This window comes from Microcebus murinus, chromosome 5 (genome assembly GCF_040939455.1).
Source record: "Microcebus murinus isolate Inina chromosome 5, M.murinus_Inina_mat1.0, whole genome shotgun sequence".
NCBI classification, from domain to species: Eukaryota; Metazoa; Chordata; class Mammalia; order Primates; family Cheirogaleidae; genus Microcebus; species Microcebus murinus.
This window is the reverse complement of record NC_134108.1, coordinates 27652936-27680770: the sequence shown is the minus strand read 5'-3', so window position 1 is coordinate 27680770 and position 27835 is coordinate 27652936. Positions and strand designations below refer to the sequence as shown.

General features: G+C 42.5%; 1 protein-coding gene across 1 annotated transcript; it reads right to left on the bottom strand.

Moving 5' to 3' along the window:
• Nucleotides 1–336: 336 nt before the first annotated feature.
• Nucleotides 337–25504, bottom strand: ALDH8A1 (aldehyde dehydrogenase 8 family member A1). Its single transcript, XM_012739479.3, has 7 exons — nt 24927–25504; nt 21940–22087; nt 20212–20367; nt 18380–18529; nt 14025–14281; nt 10389–10550; nt 337–1851 (listed from the first exon to the last, which is right to left on the bottom strand). Exons 1-7 carry the CDS (start codon nt 25062–25064, stop codon nt 1399–1401), a joined length of 1464 nt encoding a protein of 487 aa, XP_012594933.2. The 5' UTR covers nt 25065–25504; the 3' UTR covers nt 337–1398.
• Nucleotides 25505–27835: the final 2331 nt, after the last annotated feature.

Sequence of the window (27835 nt, the reverse complement as noted above, 5' to 3'; positions counted from 1 at the left end):
AGAGAGGCACCAGCCACGACATGTGCCAGGAGCCACAAGTACTCCACTGCCTCTGGGGCATGATCCACAGCAAGTGTAAGGCGGTCAGAGACAGTGCGTTTTGAAGTCTGAGAGCCCTGGGTTCAAATCCTTTCCTCTGCCCCAGGCCATTTGTGTGACCTTGTGTGTGTTACTTAACCTCTGGAAACTTCAGTTTTCTCCTCTGTTCCCTGGAGAAATCCAGAAAAAGGAAGTGCTAGAGATACCTTTATTACTTAGTGAAAAGTCCACATTCCTAAAAAGATGGGGATAGGAAGAATAAAGGACAATTCAAGAAGAAGATATATGCCACAGTAGTTATTAAATTTGCTTAACATTTATTACTTCTTGCAGGGTTAGTAAGTTGTAAGCATCATTAGGTGCAGGCACAAAGAACTGGAATTGATTAGACTTGACAGTAGGAATGGATCAAACTATTTTCTTGTTCGAAGTTTTCTGCAAAAGTGGTAGTTATTTTCTTTGCCCTTGTACAGATATATTTAGCAGGGCCTACCATATAGGTCTCCCCTGACAAATTCCAAGGACATCCACCGTCCCCTTACATAACAAGGTCCAATCAGTTATCAGTTGCCCATGCTAGTGGTTAATGGATGAGGAGACCATCTCCACAATCTCCCCAAAGGTAAGAAATTATGGTTATTCATTTCCATTTGGCTTTGTAGATTTTTTTTTTTTACCATATACTTGCAGATGAAAATATCTGATTATCTGGCAGTTCTCAAGAATTCAATCAAGATGATGAAAAAAAATATTATAAAGGCCGGGCACGGTGGTGCACACCTGTAATCCTAGCACTCTGGAAGGCCAAGGCGGGCTGATTGCTCAAGGTCAGGAGTTCGAAACCAACCTGAGCAAGACCCCGTCTCTACTATAAATAGAAAGAAATTAATTAGCCAACTAATATATATAGAAAAAATTAGCCTGGCATGATGGCGCATGCCTGTAGTCCCAGCTACTCAGGAGGCTGAGGCAGCAGGATTGCTTGAGCCCAGGAGTTTGAGGTTGCTGTGAGCTAGGCTGATGCCACGGCACTCACTCTAGCCTGGGCAACAAAGTGAGACCCTGTGTCAAAAATATATATATATATATTATAAAGACATACTTGAGAGGAACCTAGCAATTGTTTGGCTTCCTTGTTGTGCCTTCCTATTGAGAAGTCTTTTCTTCTGAGTCCATATTGAACATAGGCAGCACCTCTTCACCAGTGGGTAAAATTACTAAGAATTAAGGATAGGCTAGAGACAAGCTTCTGCCAAGTCACAACGTGGCTGGAATTCATGCCAGTATTTCAGTTCACCACACTGGGCAACCGATCTCTGCAGCCAGACGTTGACCATAAGGGCTTCACCTTGGCAAAAGTCAGTGTTTAACGGTGATGGTTTTGATTTCAGTGAAGAAGTCGTAAGAGTCCTTAGCTCCTTCTCTACCTATCCCAGAACTCTTCATCCCCCCGAAGGGAAGGTTCAGCTCTCTGATGAGCCAGCAGTTGGTCCAGACCAAGCCCGCCTGCAGCTTCTTAGCCACGCGGTGGACGCGCCCCACGTCTCTTGACCACACCGCGGCTGCCAGCCCGTACTTAACGTCGTTGGCTCTGTGAATCACTTCCTCTTCGCTATCGAAGGGGGTGACACACGTCACTGGACCAAATATCTCTTCCTTCATGCAGCAGGATTCATCCTTAATGTCTGTTATCACCGTGGGAAGCATAAAGTAGCCTGCCTGATTCCTGGCGGGGAGGCGCAACTTATCCACGCCCTCCCCGCACTGAATTCGGGCACCTTCGGAAAGAGCTTTCTTGACATAGCCTCTGACCTAGGTGGGCAAAAACCATATTTAGCAAGATTACCGTTTGGCTTCATACAAATCAGCAGAAAATTCAGTATTTCCTAGTCTTCTTGCAAACAGGAATAAGGTCATTCTTAAGACATCTAGGGTTGATTATCTTACCACTAAGCTGCTAAGCCTGAGGGCAGAGAGGCTCCTGCCACCAGTTGGGCCTCCAGCCCTCCAACATAGGGGAGGGGAGTAATTTACTTAATGTCTAGGTGCCAGGCACTCACATGAGTCCTTTTCAGACATTCTCACTTGATTCTCTCAAAATCCTATTAGATATTTTTATCTGTTACTATCCTCTATTTACTGATGATATAATTAAGCCTAAGAAAGTGAAAATGGTTCATACAGCTTATAAACCATAAAGCTAGAATTCACCCTCAGCTATATTCTGTAGTTAAATACACAAAAGAATATTTTCTCCCTTTTGGGGGGCTACGTTCACCACACAAAATGGGAAGTGAATGATGTGTAAGATTTAGTTAAAGGCCAGGATGCTCTTCAATAGCTGAGCTTCCAGAACAAATCATTTCTAATTTCTAGTCTCATTACTGAATATACTCTGAAAATATATCTAAGTAATATAATATAGCTAACTATAATGGGAAATAAATTGTGTAATAAGTTAACCCAGTGACTCAGAGATAATGACAGATGTTTATTAATAGTGGTTGTAGAAATAACTCATTATCATAGTGAGACAGATATATATTCATATATAGAAATATTGTTAAAGTCACAATGATTCATTGTTCTCCCCTCGAGGGGTATTATAAGCATAAGAAAAGTAGCCCTAAAAATGACAAGTATAGAACAGCAGTCGAGTAGTAAATCAAAGGCAGGGTAAATTTTGAAATGATGTTTCAGATTCCTACTTATTTATCTATTTGAGCATTCTGCTCAGTATGAGATTAGGAATCCATCCTAGAACTATTTCAATGTGGAGCATATGTCTATTTGCCGTGGTAAAAAAAAATAATAATAATAATGTTATTCCATTAACTGTGCTTCCAGTTTATAAAATAATTAATAAGCCATAAAGTTAAAGACTTTAAAATATACAACATTTGGTACGGATTTATTTTCCTTTCCACTCAACCTCCTCCCCCAACACCCACAATGAGCTCAAAGGTTTCCCAGAACTTACCCTATTCTGGTTTGTGGGTAGAGACTAAAATAAGTCTGTGCTTCCCTTTCCCGAGTCTACTCTCTTGCTTCTTTTGAGACAGCCCACCCACGTTAATTAAAAGATGCCAAAGGAGAGTGTCCTGTGTGAACAGGGGAAATGAAGGCGAATATTGCCAGAGACCCCGCTGGGAGGCCGTAGCCGGGAGTTCTGTCAATGATTCAGAACTGTGCAAGGAGTGCCCGGGCTTCACACTATTGTGTCTAAACAAGATGACATGGTTTATCTCCCAGAAGCTCTTAGGGTAATAAAATATAAAGAGAAGTGGCAGTTTTCAAATTGTGAACTTACCAAAACATTTAATATAGGAGGTGACTCACACTAAACTGAATTTATTTCCTAGAGAAAGTAGCATGGGATAATAGAATGATATCTACCCAAGCAGCTCAGGAGCAGAGATTTTCAATAAAATCTGGGGAGAAAAAAACCTGTGACTGGTAGTATGTTATAAATGTAAGGAATTATTATAAAACTCTTTTTGAGGGGAGCCAGTAGTACTTAGTAGCTTTGGGCATGAAATCAGAGCATAGAGGTTGAAAGAGTGGACTTGGAGGCCAACCTTTATTCAAATACCAACCAGTTCCTTGATTTACTAGCAAAGGGCTTTTAAATGCTCTATGCCTCGGTTTCCTCATCTGAAAAATAGAATTAACAGAATCTCTTATTCATAGTGTTCTTAAGAGGATTAAATAACACATGAAAATGATTTAGCATACTGCCTGGCACATGGTCAGCCTTTTTTGAATGTCAGTTGCTGCTGGTACTGATGATGGTCGTGATGATGATGATAACAATGTAATGCATGACCTGACAGTTACTAGCTCAGAGACCTCAAAGATGCTCCTTGCATCTGTATGTCAGAGTTTTTTCTCTTTTCTTTTTTTATTTCAGCACATTATTGGGGTACAAATGTTAAGGTTACATATATTGCCCTTGCCTCCACTCCTCCCTCGAGTCAGAGCTTGTATGTCAGTTTTTTTTGTTTCTTTTTTATCTGATGAAAGGGGGCAGGGAGCTGCAAGGGAGGACCTCAGTTAGGCCTGACACCTGGCCCTCTTGGGAGATGCTCCATGAACTTCCTCTGTGCTTCCTCCAGCCCCATCCTGGAGGATTCTCTCCAGAATCCTCTCTCTCCAGTTGCCTGTGTCTGTGGGCAGGCACACAGCCAGCTTCTCCAGAGAGGAAAGCAGGGAAGGACTCAAGAGGGTAGAAACAAAAACAAAAAGCAACCCCGTGGAAAGGACAAAGGAGCCTTTTCTTTATTCCATGAGGACGGAATTCCCTGCAGGTTAGCGTGTGTCCCCGTGGAGTCACTGGGAACACGGCACGTCACACCTCCATTTAGGAGCATGCTGTACCCGTTTAGCAGCATGCTGTACCCAAGTCTCTGAGCACTGGGCCATTACAAAACTACTTTTGTATATTTGGACTGGATTCTGCTGTCAACTGCATTACCATCTATTGTGACAATCACGCGGAAATACGAAGGACACAGACCCAACTTGACTGGGAGAAGACAGAGACACACCGCAGGGGCAGAGGGTGCTGGGATGCAGAGGAGGCAGCCAGGCCTTTCTGGGCACGCAGCCCCCAGAGTTTCTGGGAAAAGGCGTGGAAAGGTGACAACCAGTGGAGGGCGTCACTGCCTCCTCCCTCCCAGAGAGTTCGGCACACTGAACTGGAAAGCGTCACTATCTGGAAAGGCCACACTCACACTGCTCTGGTTGCTTCTATTAGTTCTCTCCCAAAGGGCAGGGACGGCAGGGCTTTCTCCTGAGAACTGAGCCTAGAGCCCCGTCAGGAGTCCGCCTGGTGGGAGGCTCCGAGAGAGAAGCTGTGACCGCCATCGCATCAGGGAACACATGCTCCATGTGCAACGGTGAAGATGGCAGACGCCCAGGGACCCTCTCAGCCACAGCCAGATGGGTTCAGCAGGCTGGTTTCCAGCAGAAGCCAGATCCTCCTGGGCCTTATGTGGGGAAGGCACTGTGGGCAGAGCTGAGAGGAGTTCTACTCCAGGTGGAGGAATCCAACAGAGAGCGTCCTTGTCCAAAACAAGACAGACTGCATGATCCCAGCAGTTTTACACGTGGTGGGACAATGCAAATACCATCTTTATTGTTCTTCCCTTTAAAAAATTGGCTGATACTATTTTCAAGTTGTTAACTGTGAATAACTTAACTATGTACAAAATCCTCCCCTTTGAAGTGGTGGAATTTTGAAGCTTTCTGAGAGGAGTGCAAACTGTTTAGCTGCACTTTATTTTAATAGGAAAAGTAGCTGGAAAGTTATTTTCTGTAAAGATCAAGTAGAAAATCAAAAGTCATTGAAAAGTCTGCAGTTTAGTTAATAGTAATGTGCCAATGTTGGATTCTTAGTGTGGACAAATGTACCTTGGGAATGTGAGATGCCAACAAGAGGAAAAACTGTGTGAGTGGACATAGAAATTCTCTGCCTTATCTTTGAAACTTTCTATAAATCTTGAATTATTCCAAAATAGAAAGTTTATTTTTTTAAAAAAGTAGTTGACTGAGAGAGAAAATATCCAACAATAAAAATACATGGGTGCTTTAAAATTTTTTGTTTAAAAGATAAACGTGTGCTTATAGCCTTATTTGGAATATGGCCAGAAAAAATTAGTAGCTGGTGAGTTTCATAATTTCCAGAGTGATCCATGGTACCTAAGTATACTAAATTGAAATGCTATTAGGATAACACAACAGCATGTTAAATAGATGCTTGATTTTCAGGTATAATTTGGTTTAGTAGAAGATGGCAATTCTGAACTAACTAATTCTGAACTAATTAGGGAGAGTGTCAGGATGTAGGGCCAATGTTTCAAGTCTTAAAAAAATCAAATATCATAAGTGGTTTAGATCTATTAGGAATCTTGGCTTTTGTCCACAGCTTCTGTGGAGATGATGCTAGAAATAATGAGGAGTGACAGCCTTCCCATATCCCCTTCCTTTAGGAAAAGTTGGGCTTGGTAAAAACATGGCATGTAAGATGGGGTGATGTCATCATAAGTTGAGGCAAGTATAATACTTTAGGGGCGTCCAAAGGATGAAAATCAGTTGTAAACATTTAGGAGATCAGACATGAGAATCTTTTCCCTAGGAGTCACTGTGATCAAGCCCAGCAAAGTGCTGTGTGCCCCCTGCTCCCCGCATGGGTACCATGGGTCTCGCTAAGATGAGACCAGCCCGAGGGAAACCAGGCACTCCTTGTGTATCAAGGAGTGTAACTGCACTCAGTTAAGAACTTGTTTGCAGAAACCCAAACAGGAGGCAGAAGGAAACAGGCCGGGGGTGGACCCGTCTTCAGAAACTCTAGGCGTGGGCTTCCTCCCACCTGTGTGCAGGTACTGCTGGGACATGCACATGCAAAGTGACACCTCTGCTGCCGGCTGAGTGCAGATGGAGTCTCAGTCTGCAACAGTGAAGTTCCTGCAACTCATTTGGGAAGGAACACTAGAAACATAAGGATGAATTACAAACCCTGGCCCCACCCACCTCCTGCTGGGGGCCAAGGTCATTGGACCTGTGGAAGCTGTCTGTAACAAAATGGAGTCACTTACATCAAACCTTAATAAAATGGAGTTGGGAGGCCGGGAAGAGAGGGCGTTCATGCATATTTGCCTGATAAGAACTATGACAAGAGACTACCAAAACTACAACCTTGCACAAAGGCCACCGTAACCTTGCACAAAAAATACTTCTACAAGGGTGCTTATGCAGTAGCTTGCCTGCTCAACCCTGGACTGACGCCACCCTTGTTATTGATCCTTGTAGCCAAGGATAATTGTTTCAAAACAGCATATGTCACCTTCCTCATTTTACATTTAAAAATCCTTTCCTTCCTTTACCCCTCTAGATATGCCCAACACCACACCACGTATTCCCTAGTTCATAAATCTCCTGTCATTCATTCCTGAATAAAGTCATTTCTTTTCTTTAGAGAGCCTTTCTCTCTGTTGCCATCTTAGGTTGGCAAATCCTAATCAGCCACCTACTAAACTAAAGGTAATTTGGGTCTTCTCTGTGGAGTCACTCACAGACACAATGTTCAAGGTGTATATTTTCTCAAGAAAAAAATGTGACTATTTCATGTGGAAATATTCTCACACCTAAACTTGCTAAATTCTCTATGTTCATTTTATGGATAATGAAAACCACTAGAAATCACCAAAAAGCAAAACAAAAGTTTGAGATTTGGGGAGGCATCTAAATGCAATGTGAACAGTGTTTTTAACTAAAATATGTGATAATAGAAATATTTTGGTGCCTTTTTTATAAGTTAATTCTTGAGAAACACAAGAACATTGGAAAAACATGGACCTACAGACATTGTTCTACTTGTATACTTGTAGCATGTGAGAGAAATCTCAATTTTGATAACAATCTGGTTGCATTTTTTGACATGACTAATTGGCACTTAAAAAGTTGGATCTATATAATACTGAGTTATTGAAGATCCATATTTATCCAAAGGTTTTTAAGAAGCTACAATTCAATACTAAGGACACTTGTGACATGAGCTGACACAACCAATACCAGCACCAAAGAAAAGATGCAGAGTAAAAGGGGAGTTTTAAGCAAAACCTCAAAGGCTTATATGCGTCTATACAGTCCCTTTGTCATTGTTATGATTTAATGACCAGTGATACCAGATGCTCTATGCTTATGCATTTTCAAGCGTTTTCTTGGAAAACAAGATGGGTTTTTGCTTTCGTGTTTAGTTTTCCCTTTCAGAGTCTTGATGCTGAGTCATGCTAGCAAGAGATGGCCCAGACCAGGGAATTTTGTACCCGATTCTAGGTAGTTTAAGCAAAGAATCAAAACCAATTTGAGGAAAATGGATACTTTAGGTTTGGAGGATGTGCTGAAATTGAAACACATGATCTGGTGTTAATTCAGTTTCTCACCCAACCAATACTATGCAACTACTGTGTTCCAGGGGCTTTTCTGGAGTCTAAGGGGACAGTAGTGACTAAAGTAGTGACATGAAGCTTGCATCCCAGTCAAGGAAAGGTAGTCAATAAAGAAATAAGTCATAGATTAATAGTGTGTCAGATGGTATTAAGAGCCATGGAGAAAACTAAAGCACCAAAGAAGTAGAGGAAGCTCTAAGAGGCACTCTTTTGTCTAGGCTAGGCAGGAAAGCCCCCATTTAGAAGGTGACATTTGATCTAAGGTGGGAAGGAGAGAGCCAAGCCATTGTGTGAGGAAGAGCATTGCAGGTGGCATGAGCAACAAGAGCAAAGGCTGAGAAGCAGGAACATGCCTGGAATTTTCAAAGAGGAACAGGGAAGCCAGTATCTAGGAGTGGCGTGTGGGAGGAGAAGTTCCCAGAGGTAACAGGGGACAGAGAATAGATGGTCTCCTGGGCAATTCTAAAGACTTACGCTTTGACTGTGAACAAGATGGGGTATGACGATGCACGATGTGCTACATCACCACCAGTGATGAAATAACTATGATATTAGAGCAAAGTTTAAAAACTAACTTAGCTAAGGCTGGGCATGGTGGCTCATGCCTGTTATCTTAACACTTTGGGAGGCCAAGGTGGGAGGATTGTTTCAGGCCAAACAGGGACACACCAGGCATCAAAAATACTGTTGAAAGCCCACACTGATGACAACGCATTGGAACCTGTTGAGCCTGTCAATTGAATCTCCCTAATAAACTTTCGTAGCTCAATAGGGAAACATATTTAAAGTATGACAGAGAACAGTCACAGCTACCAATATGAATCAAAGTGTGGCATCAATTTCTGTCTCTCTCTCTCCCTGGCTCTCTCTCTCTCTTACACACACATGCACAAAAACACTGTGTATGTTTAGGAGGCTCCAGGGCATTCAGTTGATACAGAACAGTGAAACACTTTGATTTTTTTTTGCTAATACATCTCCTTTCTTTGGGTAACTAAACCAGTTATTATGGCAGTGCCTAAGATAGAAAAAATAGTTTATCTGCCGAGTTGATGCAGAAAGAACCTTGAAACTTTAAGTGGGTGAATTGCAAAGGGCACCTCCGACTGTGCTATAGCCTGAACCTACTGGAAGATTCTTCCTAGAAGTTAACTTTTGTCCACCCCTTCCTGCTTCACCAGTCGTTTGCAGGTGTAGGCAGGCAGGCACATAACCCTGGTGTCCAAAAGAGCCAGATGACAGAGAGAGAGAGGGCAACGGAGCCGTTTGCAGCTGGTGAACCCTCACTCCGTGAAAGTAGGGCCATCCACACCTGAAGGCCCCCAGGGACATCCCAGGACTGCTGCCTGTGAATTTGCAGTCTTGAAGGTAAATTTAGCTGGATAAAAATATAGCTGTGCTGGCCAGCCTCACTTTAAATAAATAACCACAACCCTCAAGTGAGCCCTTCAAGCTGCCCTGCTGATGACTTTGTCATTCCCCAGCCCTTTTTCTCTCCTGTCCTTCTGCAAGACTATTTCATGCCTCTCCTCCCTTCTGAAACCTTCAACCCCTTCTCCCCTCCTCACCCTGCTGCCTATTTCACTGAAAAAAAAAAGAGAGAGAGAAAATAAGAAGAGACCATCCAGCTATTACATCTTCCCATCTCCAGGCATCTGTGCTGCAGTGTCGTGAAGGTCAAAGTTAAATGTAGTGAATGTCCAATGCACTGTGCAGTGTCAGGGATTTCTACAAAGCTAAGTGAGGACTCTGTCTCTCACTGGCTGACTGACAGGGCCAGGTTGCCCTCAGGGGGCCTCGGTTACTGCAGCTGAAAACAAGGCCTTTCAAACTACAGAGATATGTGACTTATTTTGGGAGTCACATCTGGTAATACATTAAAATGATTCTAAAGATCTGAATTCCATAAATCACTCAGAGATCATCAACAGCTTCTTCCAGATAGGGCAAGCATGGTCCCCCACTGACTAAAGACCACACAATTTGGATTGTTTGTGCTGGCATTTCTGGAATCCCATCTGCTATAAACCAGAGGCAGGACTTTTCCATAGTGAATGTTTGTTTGCCTATGGAATTCCCCACCACTCTTGGTCTACACCATTCTTATAGCTGACCCTTATGTATTGAAATTGCCTTCCCCACTCTACCAGTGGTGTCTCTGTGCTGACTTCTCAAGTTCATTCATTTAATGTATATGCTACTTTAACCTGGACTCCGTTTGCATGTTCATATCCAAAATTTTTTAGACTCTGTCCATAGACGATTTCTCATAGGTCATAATTTTTCAAAAATAGAGTAGTAATTAACAATATTTCAAAGCCTGATATGTACTATGCTTGCACCGATCTTCTCTTCAAATAAGAACTTATTCTGTAGCTTACACGCCAGAAATTTACTTACTTTCTCCAAATGTGCTTTACTTATCAGAGCGCCCATGCTGGCCGATGGATCAGAGGGAACGCCGACTTTCCACTTTCTGGTAGCTTCTACGAATCTCTTTAAAAATTCACTATAGATGCTCTTCTGGACAAAGATCCTGCTGGTACAGAGGCATATTTCACCCTGCCAAAAATGAGCACAATGGCAAGGCTAGAGGCCACTCTCCTCCGTGGATGGATCACCCTGTACCCTTGAGCACCTGCCGTGTATCAGGTGCTGATCTAGGCAGCAGGTTACAGTGGTGAATAAGACCAAGTTCCCACCACATGGAATGCAGAATCTTGTGGACAAGGCAGACAAAAACACAAGTAAACAAACTCAATAAATAATAGAACTTGGGGCAGTCATCAAAGCAAGAGAAGAAAATTAATCAGAGAATGGGGCTAGAATCTGCTAGAGAGGCAGCTATTATGGAGTCATGGGAGGCACCTGCAAAGAGGAGATATTTTAATTGGCTCTTAGTTGAATGAAGCAGCAGGACAAGCAAAGATCTAGAGTCAGGGAACTCTCTGCAGTGAATAGAGGCAGGAAGATCTCTTGAGCCCAGGAGCTCAAGGTTGCAGTGAGCTATGGCAATGGCACTACACACTCCAGTCTGGTTAACAGAACAAGACCTGGTCTCAAAAAAAGAAAAAGATTATGGAAGTTTTCAAGCAGCATAGTGATAGGATTGGATTTACCTTTTTAAATAGTCATTCTGACAGCTGTGTGGAAAATAGAATGGAAGGAAACAGAAGTGGGAACAGAGTGGAGAGTTGAGAGAACATTCCAGAAGTCGAGGTCAGTGGTGGTAGCTTGGACCTGGGTTGCACCAGTGGAGATGGAGAGGAGTGATAGGGACCCACCAAGTCCAGCAGATTCTATACTTTGGGGGCATGGGACTGGCAGAGGTGCACTGGAGAAGTGTTATGGTTCAGGGTGTATCTTAATGAGAGAACCAATATAGGGCCTGTCCATGGATTAGATACAGGGTATGAGGAAAAGAGCCAGCAAAAGCAAGGATGAGCCCTAGGTTTCTGGCTTGAGCCACAGACCGGATGGTGGGGCTATTCCCTGGAAAGGCAACCACTAAGCAGGGAGAGGATCGCTGCTACAGGGAAGGAGAGCAAGACAACTCAAGAGTTCTGCAAGAGTTGGGTTTCAGACACCTCACAGATGTCCCAATGGAGACGCTGAGTGTTCAGGGGAAAAGGCCTAGCAGGTTTCTCAGTGAAAAATAATCCTAACTCTCATTTGAATTTAGCATGTAATAGTTTACAAGCCACATTCTAGACAGTTCACAGCATGATGTATGTATGACATGTTCATAAATGCATAAATATATTTCATTGTGTTTATATTTGGTCTTCCCAACAATCCTAGGAAGTAGAATGTATCTAATTATCTTGGTATTTGTACAAAGGTTCATTGTCCAAATTAAATAGCTAATGTTTTGAAATAATAAATTCTTTCTACAACCAGGATCGCTGTGAGAATCATCTGCATATCTGGCTTGGGAAATGTCCAAACATCTGACAGTTTCATTTTGCACAAGTGCCAGTGCCACAGTGGGAAGGAGACTTGAGGGTTTTATCAAGTTTCCTGTTACTCAGTGCCAGGAAAGGCCAGGTAAGCATGCCAAGTTCCCCAGGAGAATGACTTTGGAGGAAGTGAGGAAAGGATAGGATCATTTGTTGAGTGCCTATAGTATGCCAAGCACCTATAGGATGCTCTCCTCATAATAATTCTGTGGTCTATTAGCTTTCCTGGTTTACAGTTAGGAAATAGAGCTTGGAATTAATATATGTCCAAGGTCACACAGAGATGGTTCCCAAAAAGCCAATTGTGTTCAATTAAGGAAGAAGTATGCACTACATGGAACTCTTCACTCAGCTAAGTAAAAAATCAATCTGCTTTATTTATTTTGCCTAAAATCTATTCGTTACCTTGGGATTGGCCAATTAGTTAGGTTCATGTCCTGTTTCTCAGTGACATTTTAAAACACCCCAAGAGAAAGTTTCTCCTGGCAAACGCAAATGCTAGCACAATTCTGGCAGCCAAGAGGCTTACAGCGTATACCTCCATGCTCAGAATTCATTTACTTTAATAAGAGAGTTCACCTAACTTTCTCTCATCTCAACTTCTCAGTCCACACAATTTGTCCCTCTCTTGTTGTCTCTAAGCCATCAAAACACTTAGTTTAATAATTCACTTGATATTTGCTTACTTTAATGCATCATAAAATGCATCATGCTTGAGTTGCATCATAAAATTGCATTGTCTATTGATCCAGAAACCCTCTATATTTCTAGCCACTTTCTCTAGGAATTGTTGATGAGAGAAATAATTATAATCATCACAAAAGTGTTAATAATATTCTTCTTTCGGCCGGGTGCGGTGGCTCACGCCTGTAATCCTAGCTCTTGGGAGGCCGAGGCGGGCGGATTGCTCAAGGTCAGGAGTTCAAAACCAGCCTGAGCAAGAGCGAGACCCCGTCTCTACTATAAATAGAAAGAAATTAATTGGCCAACTGATATATATAGAAAAAATTAGCCGGGCATGGTGGCACATGCCTGTAGTCCCAGCTACTCGGGAGGCTGAGGCAGGAGGATTGCTTGAGCCCAGGAGTTTGAGGTTGCTGTGAGCTAGGCTGACGCCATGGCACTCACTCTAGCCTGGACAACAAAGCGAGACTCTGTCTCAAAAAAAAAAAAATATATTCTTCTTTCTATATTCACAAAAACCCTGTTTTGAGGCATCATTATTGCTTATATGATTTTACTGGTGAAGAAATACAGGTTCAAAAGGTTATGCAATATCCAGTGTTAGGTAAATACAGATATATCTCATTCTACTCTCTTTTTCTTCTAGGGAAGTTCTAACACTTTGGCTTATGTTTTTATTCTCTGCTAAAATAAAAAATCCTTTGGAGAAAAGCATTCAATGATTATGCACATCTGCTACATGCTAGGCAGTATTCTAGGCATCGATGCTAAAAATGCCGCACAAAAGCAGGCACTATTCCCATCTTCCTGAAGCCTACTGTCTAGCTGATCTGGTCTAGTGTTCTTAGCCCTTTGGGATGCCATGGCCTTGAAGAATCTGACAAAAACAATGGAGCCCAGACAAACATCTGCTATATAATTTCAGGAGATGCAAAGATGACCTGCAGCTCATTCATGACTCCAAGCTGAGAGACCTGCTCTAGACTGTTCCAGGTATTTGTAACTCAGTGTGTGAATACATTTGGGATGCTTTTGGAGGGAGAATAAACTTTACTGGAAATAGGACATTTGGGCAGCAAGAAGCATCCGTGTGCCTAAAGGAGTGTAGAAGCTTAGAGCAGCAAATCAATCATTCTGACCATGGCTGGTGCCTGATGAAAGTTGTGTCACTCAAGAAGAGGAACTTGCTGAACAGAAGCTGTCACTCTACAAGGCCACTCATCGACATTGAGATTGCACAGACTGTCAGTGGAACAACACAATGCTCTGACCCTCCTTCCACTGAAATGGCACTGGATTGACCTGCTCACTCCTGGGCTTTGCTCCCTGATGAAACAGATCTGTCTTGCCAGGGCCATGGGGTTAGGGAGTGGAAAAACCCGGAAGGACACACCTGGTTAGCGAAGCTGGACCTGACGGTGGCTGGAATGCACTCATCCAGGTTGGCGTCCTCAAAGATGATGGCGGGGTTCTTGCCCCCCAGCTCCAGGGACAGCTTCTTGCAGTGGGGAGCACTGAGCTGGGTGATCCGCTCCGCTGTGGGCTGGCTCCCCGTGAAGGAGATGAGCGGCACCTCTGGATGGGACACCAGGGCCTCCCCAACCCTGGGCCCCGTTCCAAACACAATATTGACCACACCTGGGGGAACACCTGCATAGGAAACAGTGTCAGTTACAGTCTTTCTCCTCTGTGTGTTGAGAAGATTCTCTTGAAAGTACAATAGCTTGAATGGGGACAGGTGGGGATGGAGAAGCACTTGGGTTTGACAACACTTGGAACTCTCGTGGTTGTCTCTGGTTTAATAGCAAAGTGAGGATTACAGTCACGTCTGCCCATGGTACGCAGTAGGTAGGGTTTCTCTGGGTGCTTTGCCCTACAGAGATGCAGGGTAGAACACATTCCAGGCAATTCATTCCATAATATTGACCAGGCCTTAGGGGCTGAGATACAGAGAGGCCGGTCAAGCCCCATGGGTGAGCAGTGCCCTGCTCCAGCCTGGCATCCACGAGTCACAGTGCAGCGTGAAAATGTTAAGTACAGGAGTGTGTAGCTGCTGCTGAGGTGCAGAGAAGAGATGGACTATCTTGGCCCTGGGGAACAGGGGAAGCCTCCCCAGGGAGGGTGGGTTTGAGTTGGAAGTTGTGTGTTTCATGACTATGTGCAGCACGCTAGCACTCTAGAGCCAACCTGCAAGTACCAAGAACAACCAGAAGTGGGTGCCCCAATCTTTTCTATCAAAACAGCCTACCATGCTATATCTGCATGCAGTTATTTGCATTATCAGGATTTACTTGTCTCTTGCCTGGCTTCACTAGAAGGTACGCCAGCTGAGGGCAGAAAAGGTGTATGTTTTGCACTCTCTGTCATTGTATACTCTGTGCCATGGCCTAGTCTGGCACAGAACTAATGCCAGTAAATGAACGTTGATCGGTGAGGCCCAGGGCATCAGCAATTCACTCACAACAACCCAGTGAGGTTAGTATTATTGCCCTTATTTCACCAGTGAGAAATTTGGGGCAAGATGAGATTGAATAACAACCAGTAAGCAGCAAAGCTGGTCATTGCAAGGTTAGTAAATAATTGTTAAGTAAATGAATGAGTGCTTAGTGTGCATTATCCAAATTAGAAATGGTTCATGAATTCGGGAAGCTTTCAGTGTCCAAACAGAAAACCATATGTAGAATCATGCTGTGTCTAGGAAGTTCTCAGGGTTTGCCTGCAGGTAACTGAATTTATTACCTCTGGTTCTTCAGGCTTGAACCACAGCAGGTGCAGACTGTAAGCTTTTCAGCTTTTCAGCTGCTTCCTTGGTCCCGGTATCCTTCCCTTGCCCCAGCTTAGACATTCTCTCCTCATTAGAAACATATTGTCCTGGATTCAAACTCTCTCTTCAAGAATCTGCTTTGAAGGCACAACTAATACTTTCACAGTGAAAATCCACCATCATCCAGAGCCCCCTCCCACAGAGCCGCAGCCCGAGCCCAAGCACCTGGAGGGGACAAGGACGGGCCCATCCGGGTGAGCCCTCAAGGAGACGGGTGGGAAGATTCCGTAAGTCGTGACAGCGTCTGGCAGAGCCCCACTACTCACGGCCGCACCTCCGTACCCCGTGTGCACACCTGTTGAAATCTGGCTTGGGTCGCTCCTGAATTGTGGGTCCCTGCCAGAGAATTGCCTGGCACCGCGTGGGAGCACCTTTGCTCTGGGTTGGGGCAAAGAAGCGTGTGGGAGGAGAGGCCCTCCCAGCAGCTGATGGGAAGACAACAAGGACAAGTTTCCCACCGTGTGCTACATGGCCCTGCGTCCCCAGCACGTGCGTGTGTGTGGGGGGGGGGTGCGTGGGCAGGAGGAGGTGGACTGTCAGGCTTTATGAATCCCAAAAGCAAAGAATGGATCCAATCACTTCTAATATTGATAGCAGCATTTTGACAGAGGGTGAGAGAAAACACAGAAAGCCCACATATTTATCAGCACAGGAAAACGAGCTCGTTGCAGCAAACAGTGCCTTCCTCCCAACGGCATTAACGTTTTTATCACATTTCCTTGGGCTCCGATGTTAATGTCTGCTGGCCATTGTGTCTCAGGACCATTTTGCCATTTTGTCCCGAAATTAATGAAATTCTTTTAGAGATATCTGCTCCCTAACCCTTAAGAGATTCTGGTTATAAGAGAAGGAAAGCAGTTTAATCAGCAAACAGCAATTTGGCAAAACTCAGGATAGTTGGCTAATAGATAAATTAGGAGCAGATGAAAACGGACAAGAATGAAGTCCGTCAAATGCCAGGGCGTGGCAGGGTGGCAACGAGAAGAATTTTAAACTTAAATAGAGCATGAAAGAAAACCAATGAGAAGGCCTAGGAAAACGCAGCCAGTGGACACTCCAGGAAGGAGTGCAAATATTTGGTGCCCCCAAGAAGAAAATAAATGTTCTAGGACTCCCAAAGAGGTATTCGCTGTGTACTTTTTAAAATGATTTTATTTCAAGGAAGGTCATCTGTCAAGTCTGTTTGAACACCTGGGACTAGGGGAGCTAGCTCTTTAAATATCCAGGGTGCATTAGCAGTTTATTGGGGTTTTTTTTTCCCCTCACACTATTCTAAGTTTCTCTTAGGCTGCTTTAAAGCAGGATTACATAGATAACAGTTCACGCTCTCTCCCAATCGCAGTGGGGAAACTGAGGGCTTAAGAGAGGTGCCATGTGAGTATCACACTCTCAGCGTCTGTCAGAGGAGGAAAGTTTGGCAGAACCAGCCCAGGGAGGAAAGAGAAGGGCTCTCTTGTTGTAACAGGTTAATTAGTTCATAAGAAAGAAGATCAATGCTGCACAAATATTAGTAGGTGGTAACGGAAAACTCTTGTGTAGACCAGGTCCTGTGCAGACTGGTTAGGAAAGAGAACTCAGCCCAGATCAAGACGTGTTTGGTTTCAGGAGAGAGTGGCATGGGCCACGGCTCTGTGCAGCCGCCTCCACCTCCAGAGGGCCCCTCCCCAGCGACAGATCAAAGCAGAGCGTAAGTCCGAATCCCAGCCCACTCTCAGCAGTCACCAGACAGGGAAGAAATGTCTTAGGCCTTTGCAGACACCAGGGACTTAATTTCACAAAGAATGGAATAAGAATGTGGTGTCTTTTGTGAGGGACATGGGAGAGGTCGACACAATTATTTCATGCACCCCTAAAGGCCAGGGTCTCCACACACATCACCCCAAAGACCTAGGCAGGGAGGCCTCATTCCTCTGTGGGATGCAAGGGTCATAATACCCAATGCCTGCCCTAAACAGCCTCCATTTTAACCTGTCATCTCAATCCTGGGGCAAAGAACTGGCTAAACTTCACTGGAAGCCAATGTGTATGTTTTGCTTCAAGAGAAAGTATCCAGAAGACGAAGAGAGAGATGGACTCGTATCCACCAGCCACTCTGTGCACGTGGGAGAGCAAGCACCACCCTCTCTGTGGGCTGAAAGGCAGAAGGATGGTAGGTCTGTGCCCACCACCCAGCCCTCATTCCTGCCCAGACTGTGGGGGGACATGAGCCAGGGGACCCAACACTAAGGGGCCTTCTTGTAGGTTACTGGCTGGGGCTTCCTGCCTGGTACCTTCCAACACTGGTGCAGTGCCAGGCCGTGCCCGGGCAGATAACACCCCAGAACAAAACGGGGAAGGCACCCTGAACGTAGCCATGAAACTACTGGCAGAAAGAGGACAAGGAGCAAATATGTGAACCTTGAGACACTGGTAAGAGGCCATATTATATCTGTGTCTGAGTAGTGGTCCCAAAGTGGGGGAAATTGGAGGGATATATATTCAAATATCTTAAAAATGGGCTATTTCTCCTAAGTACCCTATCGCTATACAAACTGAAGGTGTACCTAGCAATATTGTCATTGTCATCAAAATGAACTTGTGGTTCAAACACAAGATTTAAATTGGCTATTGAAGATTCTGTCTGGAGCAGGCTGATGTCTTTGATTGGATTGGACCCTTCAGGCCTGTGTCACTATTGTGCTGTAACTCCACTGCCAGTCGACCGCCCTGGGGATGAGACTATTCTGCACTAGCAGGGCTCTAGCTGAAGAGAGGAAGCAGGGTGAGGGATCCCTGTGGCCAAAAGGGATTTCTCAGAAAAGGATCGGGAAGACAAAACTCAAAGGTGTCACTGGAATCAATTTTGCTGCTGAGTGCGAGATTTCTCTATAACGTAACTTTGCTGCAACTCTGTGCCTCCCCCCCAAAGCCCAACAGCTAATTACCTGCTTTATCCAGGAGTTTACACAACATCCACGCGGTCACTGAGGTCAGCTCGCTGGGCTTGGCTATCACGGTGTTCCCTGCAGCCATCGCCGGAGCTATCTTCCAGGTCAGCAGGTAGAGTGGCAAATTCCAGGGACTGATCAGACCAGCTAAGGGACAAGAGGGGAAGCATTGCCAATGATGGCATGCCTCTCAGAAGCAGACTGGCCAAGTGAAGTTATTAATGCAGAACTCCTTCATGCCACTTGACACTTAATTCACTCTTCTTTTTCCCAAACTTCACTGATTGGTAGCCACCTTCAGGGAAATAACTCTAAAATGCACTACAAGCAACTGTACCTTTTAAAATAGAATAAAATCAATACAATCTACCCATTTCTTGATGGTTTACAATTATAATTATGAACAACAGCAATATAAGCTCCAGTGCCAAGAGGTGGTACCTATCACTAAACAGTTCTAGAATGTGATTTATTTTGAGATTCATAGATTGAGCTTTACTTAAAAAAAAAAAAACTTCCCCCAACTCATTGTTAAATTGTCCAGCTGCTGTTTCTTCTAACAAGTTTCTCCACCTCTGTTTCAAATCTGTTGTGGTTTGAAAGAAAATCACAAACTTTATAGAATTATTTGTAAAATAGGAACAAAAATATCGTGAGTGTTCCTTGGGTGGGGGGATGGGAGAGGTTCCTATCACTAAAGCCAATAAACTTTGATGCATAGACTGTGAAATCCATTTGGCTACTCAGAAAATTTTTAAATAAAATTTCTCTCTAGTTTCTCATCTGTATCAAGACCAGATAGGTTTGTTGGACAAGTAGCTCATGTCTAGAAGGCTGTGTCTCCATGCAATATTCCAAAGCTATCCAGCTTTTCAACCACAATACACACAACATAAAATCTATCTTATGAATAAGGAAATAGACTTATCTTATTTTGTACTCTTCCTTCAAGCCTGTGCTATGAAAGTAAATGTATCTTTTATATTATTAAATGTCCCATCTGCTCTTTAAGGAATAACTATTTTTGCAGCAAAATACATTGGTATACTTCTTAGGAGGAACCCAGAAATTTCTATAATGCCTTGAAAATATTATTTATGAAGGGTTCAAAGAACCAAAGCGGTAAAATATCCCATTTTCCTTCCTTTTAACTTCTATTCAGGGACTGTAACTAGTAAAAAAAAAAAAAAAAAAAAAAAAAAAAACAACAGATGGTTTGTGTTTTTTCTCATGGAAAACAGTGACATCTAGTGGATAGTTTTAGTCATAACAGACATTTATATATTCTTCCAAAAGGTAAAGGAATGAATGAGAAAGTAGATAATTCTCAGTCTAGGCTCATTTAACACATACCTGGCACTATTCTAAATGCCCTACACTTATTAGTTTATTTAATTTATATAAAACGTATACAAAGAGAAAATTAAACTATTATCCCCTTTGCAGATACGATACTGAAGCACACAGAAGTTATGCCTTACCCATACAATTCTAGAGTCTTAACCACTGCGCTCTCTGGAAATAGATTTTTTCTTTTTAAATTATAGGCAACAACAACAACAACAACAAAATATCCTGGTATATGAATTTACTCTTAGCATCATTCTTTTCCTTGTGATTTTCCTAGATAATGTTCCAGGAATAAGCAGGGAATTTGACACGAAGAGAACAAACCAGAAATAGATTTTTGAGGCCAACAAATTTTAGGTAAAGGTCCAAAAAATCGCTTTTTCCTTTTCCTTTGTTCCTTGAGGTCAATTCTATGAAATTTTGTGAGCAACCCTGTCTCTGCGAAATCGCGATGCAGGCTGTCACCGAGCAGCACCTACCGATTCCCACAGGGGTCCGCACGGTGTAGTGCATGCAGCCCAGGTGGTCCATCTGCGTGCACTCGGACGTGTGGTGCAGGATGGAGGAAGCAAAGAACCGGAAGTTCTGTACAGACCGGGGAATGTCCATGGTTCTTGCCAGTGTTAAGGTTTTCCCTATTAATGGTAAACAACATAAAGCACTGTCAGTGGAGATACGGTATCAGTCAGCTTTCATCACACATTTATCCCAACTCACACTGAAATAGCCTTGGTTCCTTCTAGCCTGGGGCAGGCATTCCTTGACCACCCAAAGAGCTGATCAAGGTTTGATAAGGCTATGAAATAATTAGATGTCAGGTTATAAAATGAGCTAGGGAGGTTAACATTGAGCCACACAATCTTTGCTTTGTAGACTGAATGCTTTGCAGCTCTTATCGTGAATTTGTCAGATGTTTGTCAGGTGCGGTGGTCCACGCCTACAATCCTAGCACTTTGGGAGGCCGAGGAAGGAGGATCACTTGAGATCAAAAATTGAAGACCAGCCTGAGCAAAATCGAGACCCCCATCTCTACAAAACATAGACAAATTAGCCGGGTGTGGTGGCGCATGCCCGTAGTCCCAGCTACTTGGAAGGCTAAGCCAGGAAGATCACTTAAGCCCAGGTGTTTGAGGTTGCAGTAAACCATGATGATACCACTGCATATCTAGGCTGGGCAACAGAGTGAGACCCTGTCTCAAAAAGAAAAAAAAAATGAATTTTCCAGTTGCTACCACTTCACCCACACGAACTCTTATAATTCAAAATCACCAGGTTTTGTACATGTGACAAAGGGGTTGAAATATGGCCATTAAGATGGCTGTATTTGCATATAACAAAAATCCATGTTTATGAAAACAGGATATATATTAAATGTCCTCCCTACACATGGTGAAGTCATAAGAAGGACTGATGGAACCTCCAGCACAGGATGCTGTATGTCACCTGCTCACCCATCACATGCCCGTCCTAGCTCCTGGATGGAACAGACACACATGAGCTTACTGAGTTATCTTGTTGTTGCCAAGTTATCTTTGGCAATGCAGGTAGACTCTACAGTCAAGAACAATAGCAGAGACAACATTTTCTTTTTAAATGGCTTGGACTCAGGCTATTTCCTAACTGTAGGTTGGTTGAGAGCAATGCATATAATTTTAAAAGCTCTTGGCTTTTCCTAACAGATATTATTGCAAAGATTTGCAGATATTTACACCATTACCCTGAGCTCTGTCTGGGAAACTGTGAGAAAAAATGGGATGGGATACTGCACTGGAAGTGGAATAGTGACTGATGTACCAAAAACCTTTCTAAGTAACCTGACTGTCTAACTGCTATTCTAGTTACCTTTCTACTTAGAATGGGTGGTCTACTTAGAATGGGTGGAAGATTGCATGATCAGCCTGAGTTCTCCATCTCTACCCCTACCCATGCCCTTCCTTTGCCATGTACCTTTTCAGTTCCTTCCATCAAATAGAGTATGTTTCCTGCCCATTGGCTTGGGGTTCGGCCATGCAATCTGCCTTGGCCATCAGAGCAAGGCAGAAGTGTAACAGCTGTGGCCTGGCCTGACGAGCCTTCGGGGTCCTGCTCTTCCCGTCGGCCATTGTCATGAGGAGCACACACATGGGATGGCCTGATGGCCCCAGGAGGGACAATATTGAATAATCAGAAGTGTCCTGCATCCCACCTGTTACAGGGACAGCTCTCACCTTGGTCTTTAGATTCTGCCTGGGCCAACTCCTCCAAGGACTGCTCCAGCAAGTCTGCCAGCTTGTTGAGGACCTGTGAGCGCTCCTGGGGGCTCCGGGACGACCAGCCGGGAAAGGCCCTTCTGGCAGCCTCGACTGCAGCTTCAATCTTTCAGGAGAAAATGAGCGAGGGTCACCTTAAGGTTACTGTCCCTGAGGGGTTGGATGAATCCAGAATCCACAGGTCCTTAGAAACCTGATATTTTTTCCTGTCTAATTTCAAATATTCAACATGTCCCAGTGCTGAGCTACACACACAGTAGATGACACAGGAGTTTATACGACTAGCAAAGCATGGGCACCACAAAAACAAAGGAAAATATTCCATTTGAGAACTGAAAATCCTAAAGTCCCCCAACCTCTTGGCCATGAAGACCCCAGAGAAATATTAAAATCTGAGTTCCTGGCCGTGATAAGACAGGAGGTTGGACACGCATTATTGTACTCCCTCCTTTTTTGCAGTTTAGACACAACTGACCAACATTAGTGTTAAAATAGATGTTATATGACTGACAGAACAGACTCTGTGTGGCCATAAGATACAAATTATGAACAGGACCTAAGGCCATGCCAGCCAAGGGTTAAGTCACCCACCCCTACACTTAGAGAATAACCATGTTCTAACTGTCACAAGTGTTTCTTTTTCTCTAGCAGCTCAACAAGCACTGGCCTCAAGATAAGGAACATTAAAGCAATTACAGCTCATCCGAGCAACTTGCCAGAGTTCGCACAGCTAATAAGTGGCAGAATCAGGACTCGGATCCAGATCTTGGTGGTTCCCAACACCAAACGTGGACCTGCTATGACATAAGCACCATTCCTGCCCCCGCCCAGCTCTGCCCAGTGGAAGAGGTCTAAGTGAGAGAGGAGGGGATCCATGGTTGAACTGCTAGCTTTGGTACTGGTTTTGGTGTCACATCCAAAAGGAAACAAAATATGAGAAGGTATGGGCAGGGCCAACTCATGGCCAAAATGAATTTTCGAGTCCTCATCTGCCTTTCTCTTCTCTCAGGCGGTAGCTAAGCAATGCTTTCCCCAAAGATGGCTAAAAAGGAATGAAATCCTGTCATTTGCAGCAACATGGATAGAACTAAAGGACAGTATAGGATTTTATGTTAAGTGAAATAAGCCAGGTATAGAAAGACAAATGCCACATGTTCTCACTCATATGTGGGAGCTAAAAAAGTTGATCTCATGAAGGTAAAGAGTAGAATTATGGTTACTAGAGGCTGGGAGAGGTGGAGGGGAGGATGAAGAGAGGCTGGCTAATGGGTACAAAAATACAGTTAGAAGGAGTAAGTTCTAGTGTTGGATAGCACAGACGAATGACAGTAGTTAACAATAATTTGTTATATATTTCAAAATAGCTAGAAAAGAAGATTTGGAATATTCCCAACATAAAAAAATGATAAACATTTAAGGTGAGAGATAGCCTAATTACCCTGATTTGATCATTATGCATTGTATGCATGTATCAAAATATCACATATACCCCATAAAGATGTACAATTATTATATATCAATAATTTTTTAATATAAGAAAATGGCTTAGTGAATGCAAAACACATAACAAAAGCTGAATACATGGGAGCTGGTTAGCAGAACCAACAACATTTTCTGTGGGTGACTTTTTGGGAAATTGAGCTTGTAGTTTCTACAGTGACCATATTTTTCAAGCCAGAAAAAAAAAATGGGACTTATGGGGATCAGATGGGATATTTGCAAGTTGAATTGCTGAGAAATCAAAAATATCTATTATTCTACTATTAGTAGGTACATCCATACCTCATTCTATTTTCTAAAAAGGCATGAGTCATTAGCTACAGAAAATATTTCAACTGAATTTGGCATATTTGACATTTTTAACTTTGACAAACACTCTGAGACAAGGAAAGTGGAAAACACAAAGCTGGATTCCCCAGATCTACGTTAGGTCATTTGAAGCAAACAAAATTGCAGGTTACAGTTTAACCAACAAATTAGCCAATATTTGCAAACATTAATCCATAAGTCTAAAGGTTTTCTAAATGTGAGACAGATTTGAAATAGTAACAAAAGAGAAAAATAGCTGAGTTCTTCAAAAAAAACTTTGTAGATACTATTATGTATTTATATATGAAGGCTACAATTATATTTTAAATAATCTAGTTCTTTGTGCCTTAAAAAGAATAAATTATAATCCAATAGGTATTGGATGACTATACACACATCAGCCACATTTATTACCCTAGATATATTTATATTCTCAGTGCAACAACTGATAACTAATCAAACATATCTCAAATATTTTCCAAGTTTCCCAAGTAAAATTAATTCTGTATCACTTAAAAAATGTAATGCATATGCCATTAAGCACTTTGAAAAGAAAAAGGATGATATTAAATCTAACTCCAAAAATATATAGGAATTTGATTGAATTTCATCATTCAAATGGATGATTTTATTTTACTAGGTATTTAGAAGACATGAAGAATTATTAGAAGTCAATCTAAAATAAAGCCCAGGAGATCTCTATTGTTGTTGTTCTGTTTAAAAAGTGATAAAAAAAAAAGTGATACTTTTTTTAGAAATCCATGAAAATAGTGGTAAATTGAGACACTTTGTAGAGAAAATGGAGCACTTAACAGTGACAGTTCTTACAAATAATATTTTGTGCTAGACACCTATTAGGGAATATTCAAGAATTACCAGAAAAGCTGCACACATGGCCGTGTTAGATTGGCTAGAAAAATTACTTGCCTTTTGAATATGGTAACCTGAGATTTATTCTATCATACATGTCCTGTCACAAGGTAAACCTTCTTAGACCTAGATAGAATCTTTCCTTCTGCTGTTGTTTAACAATCCTATACCTTCTCCCAACTCCCCCTGCTTTTAGAAAATTAAGTTACCCATAATTCGCCAACATTTTAAATACATTTCAGCCTTTTTTGAGTGAATGTACTCACCTCTTCTTTTCCACTGTCCGGCACTCTGCAATACACCTCCCCTGTAGACGGGTCATAAGAATCTATGTATGAGTGACAAGGCAAAAACTTTCCGTCTATGAAGTTTTCCAGCATCAAAAGTGCCTTTGTTTCAGCCATAGCGAGGAAGAAGCCCGCCTTTCCCTGTCACAGTCCTGCACTCGGGCTGTCCCCACCACCTTCCCTACTCCTGAGTCAGTCTCCCCGCTCCGGCCCTAGTCATCCGCTAATCAATGGAAGTGGGAGGTGGCCTGAACTCTGAGAGAATTCCAGTCTCCAAAGTAGGAACTGAGCGAGCGCTCCAATGTTTCACAGACCTCACACTGCGTTGTGAGAACCGGATAATCCTGTCGAAGTAACATCAACGTACGTGTTCAGAGCCCTTTAAAACTGCCAGAAGGCATCTGTAGGATTCTACAGGCTTCGCACCATAAACCGTTCACTGCTCAAACACTGATGGAGTGTCAGGCCCTGAAGCAAGTCCTTTACATGAATTGACTCATTTATTCCCCATGGCAACCTTGTATGAAGCAAATGTCATTCCTCGATTCCTTTTATAGACGAAACTGAGGCTCGGAGAGTTAGACGATTTGCCCATGGTTGCTTAGTTAGCAAGAAATGAACTCTATGCCTTTTGGCTCCAAATCATGTGCTTTTTCTTCAATGCATCACTGCTCACCACAGAGGTGACTCTCTCTCCACTGTTCGTCTGTTTTTCTTTACCTTGGCTGCCTTCTCTGTGAAGAGCTGTCTCTCTATCCCAAAACCAGGGCTGCAGCAGCAGCTCACATCTTCCCAGCTGTGTACGGAGACGAAGCTACGAGCCAAAAATGTGCACGACACATACGGCAAGCAAGAGATTCGTGGTGTGGGTGAGAATTTCTACATATTGGTAAGAGAAACGAGCAACCCAACAGAAAGGAGAAGCAAAAGGTATTTAATAAGTAATTTATAGCAAAGGGGAACACAATTGGCTAATGAATATATCAACAGATGTCCAAGAGGTGCCCCGATTTGCCAATCACACTGGAGAGCATTTTTAAAGATTCATCACATCCACTCTGGGGATGTGAAGAAGCACCCATTCTCCCACTCCTCTGATGGGAGGGTTCACAGAACACTGCTTGGGGCAATGTGCCAGTGTGAGCATTTAAATATGCCTACTTCTCTCGTCTAGCAATTCCCTTTCAAGAAGTCTCTCCTACAGAATTACTTGCTCTTGGACAAAGTAGATAAGTCAACAGGACATCGTTTTTTTATGATAAAAAATTGAAAACAACCTAAATGTGCATCATTTTGAAAATATTAATTACAGTATAATTAATTGTTACATCCATAATAAGGAATACTATTTAGCCATTTGAAGGATGAATTAAGTGAAAAAAGAAAGCTAGTAAGTTGGTCCAATCTCTTTGAATAATGATATGGTTGAGAGGGCTTAAGGGGAACAGTTTTGACTCTATATACTTTTAAATTGCTTGTATATAGTAAGCAATTTATGATAAGCCTGCATTACTTTTACATTTCTATTGCTTTTATGGTTATAATTTATAGTTCTAATTAAGTCAATGTTAGATGTAATTATTCTAAAATACACCTCCTTAGGCCCTTTCTGCTTCATCTTAGTTAGTTTCTCTCTAGATAGTCTCCAAAATTCTTGCTAATCATTGATGCAAAGTTATAGGCAATCCATTCCCTGTGTGACTAAGCTCCAGGTCTTTCTCTGCGGTGTGAAAATTATCTGCGATGCTCTGCTGAACATAGGACCAACTTCTGGGCTTTCCTTCTCTGCGGCTCAAAACTTCTGCAAAAGCTTTGGAAATACAACTCCGTGTATACTAAACCATGTTCTTGGTAAGATTTCCCTCTCTTCACCAAGTAAAAAAACGGAAAAGCTGTATAAAGATATACATTTTTTTTCTCAGCTTAAAATTCTTAACATTTTCTTTTCCAGATTACTTTTTTCCCTTTTCCTCTTGTGTTAGTGATTTTCGGTCATACTCCTGTGTTTTTGTTTAAAATCTCTTCTGACTTTTTTTTTTAGACATTCATCACGTATAAATAAATACAGCCATATGCTGTATAATACAGCCATATGCTGTATAAGTCAACAATGAACCATATATACAACAGTGGCCCCATAAGATTATAACAGAGCTGAAAAATTCCTATCACCTGGTGATATTATAGCTGTCCTAACACCATAGCACAACACATTACTCACGTTTGTGGTGATGCTGGTGTGAACAAGCCCACTGTGCTGCCAGTCGTGTAAGAGTATAGCACATACAATTATGTACAGTACGTAATACTTGGAAATGATAATAAATGATGATGTTAGTGGTTGATGTCTTTACTGTATTATATTTTTTATCATTACTTTAAAGTGCACTCCTTCTACTTGTTAAAAGAAAAAAGGTTAACTGTAAAACAGCCTCAGGCAGGTCCTTCGGGGGTATTCCAGAAGAAGGCATGGTTATCACAGGAGATGACAGCTCCATGTGTGTTACAGTCCCTGAAGACCTTCCAGTGGGACAGATGTAGAGGTGGAAGACAGTGATATTGATGACCCGGACCCTGTGTAGGCCTAGGCTAATGTGTGTGTTTCTGTCTTAGTTTTTAACAAAAATGTTTAAAAAGTTAAAAATAAAATAAAAACTTTTAAAGTAGTTAAAGTAGAAAAAAGCTTATAGAATAAAGATATAAAAAATATTTTTGTACACCTATACAACATGTTTGTGTTTTAAATTAAGCACTATTACAAGAGTCAAAAAGTTTTTTAAAAATTAAAAGGTTTATAAAGTAAAAAAGTTATAGTAAGCTAAGGTTAATTTATTATTGAAGAAAGAAAAATTTTTTTATAAATTTAATGTAGCCTATGTATATACAGT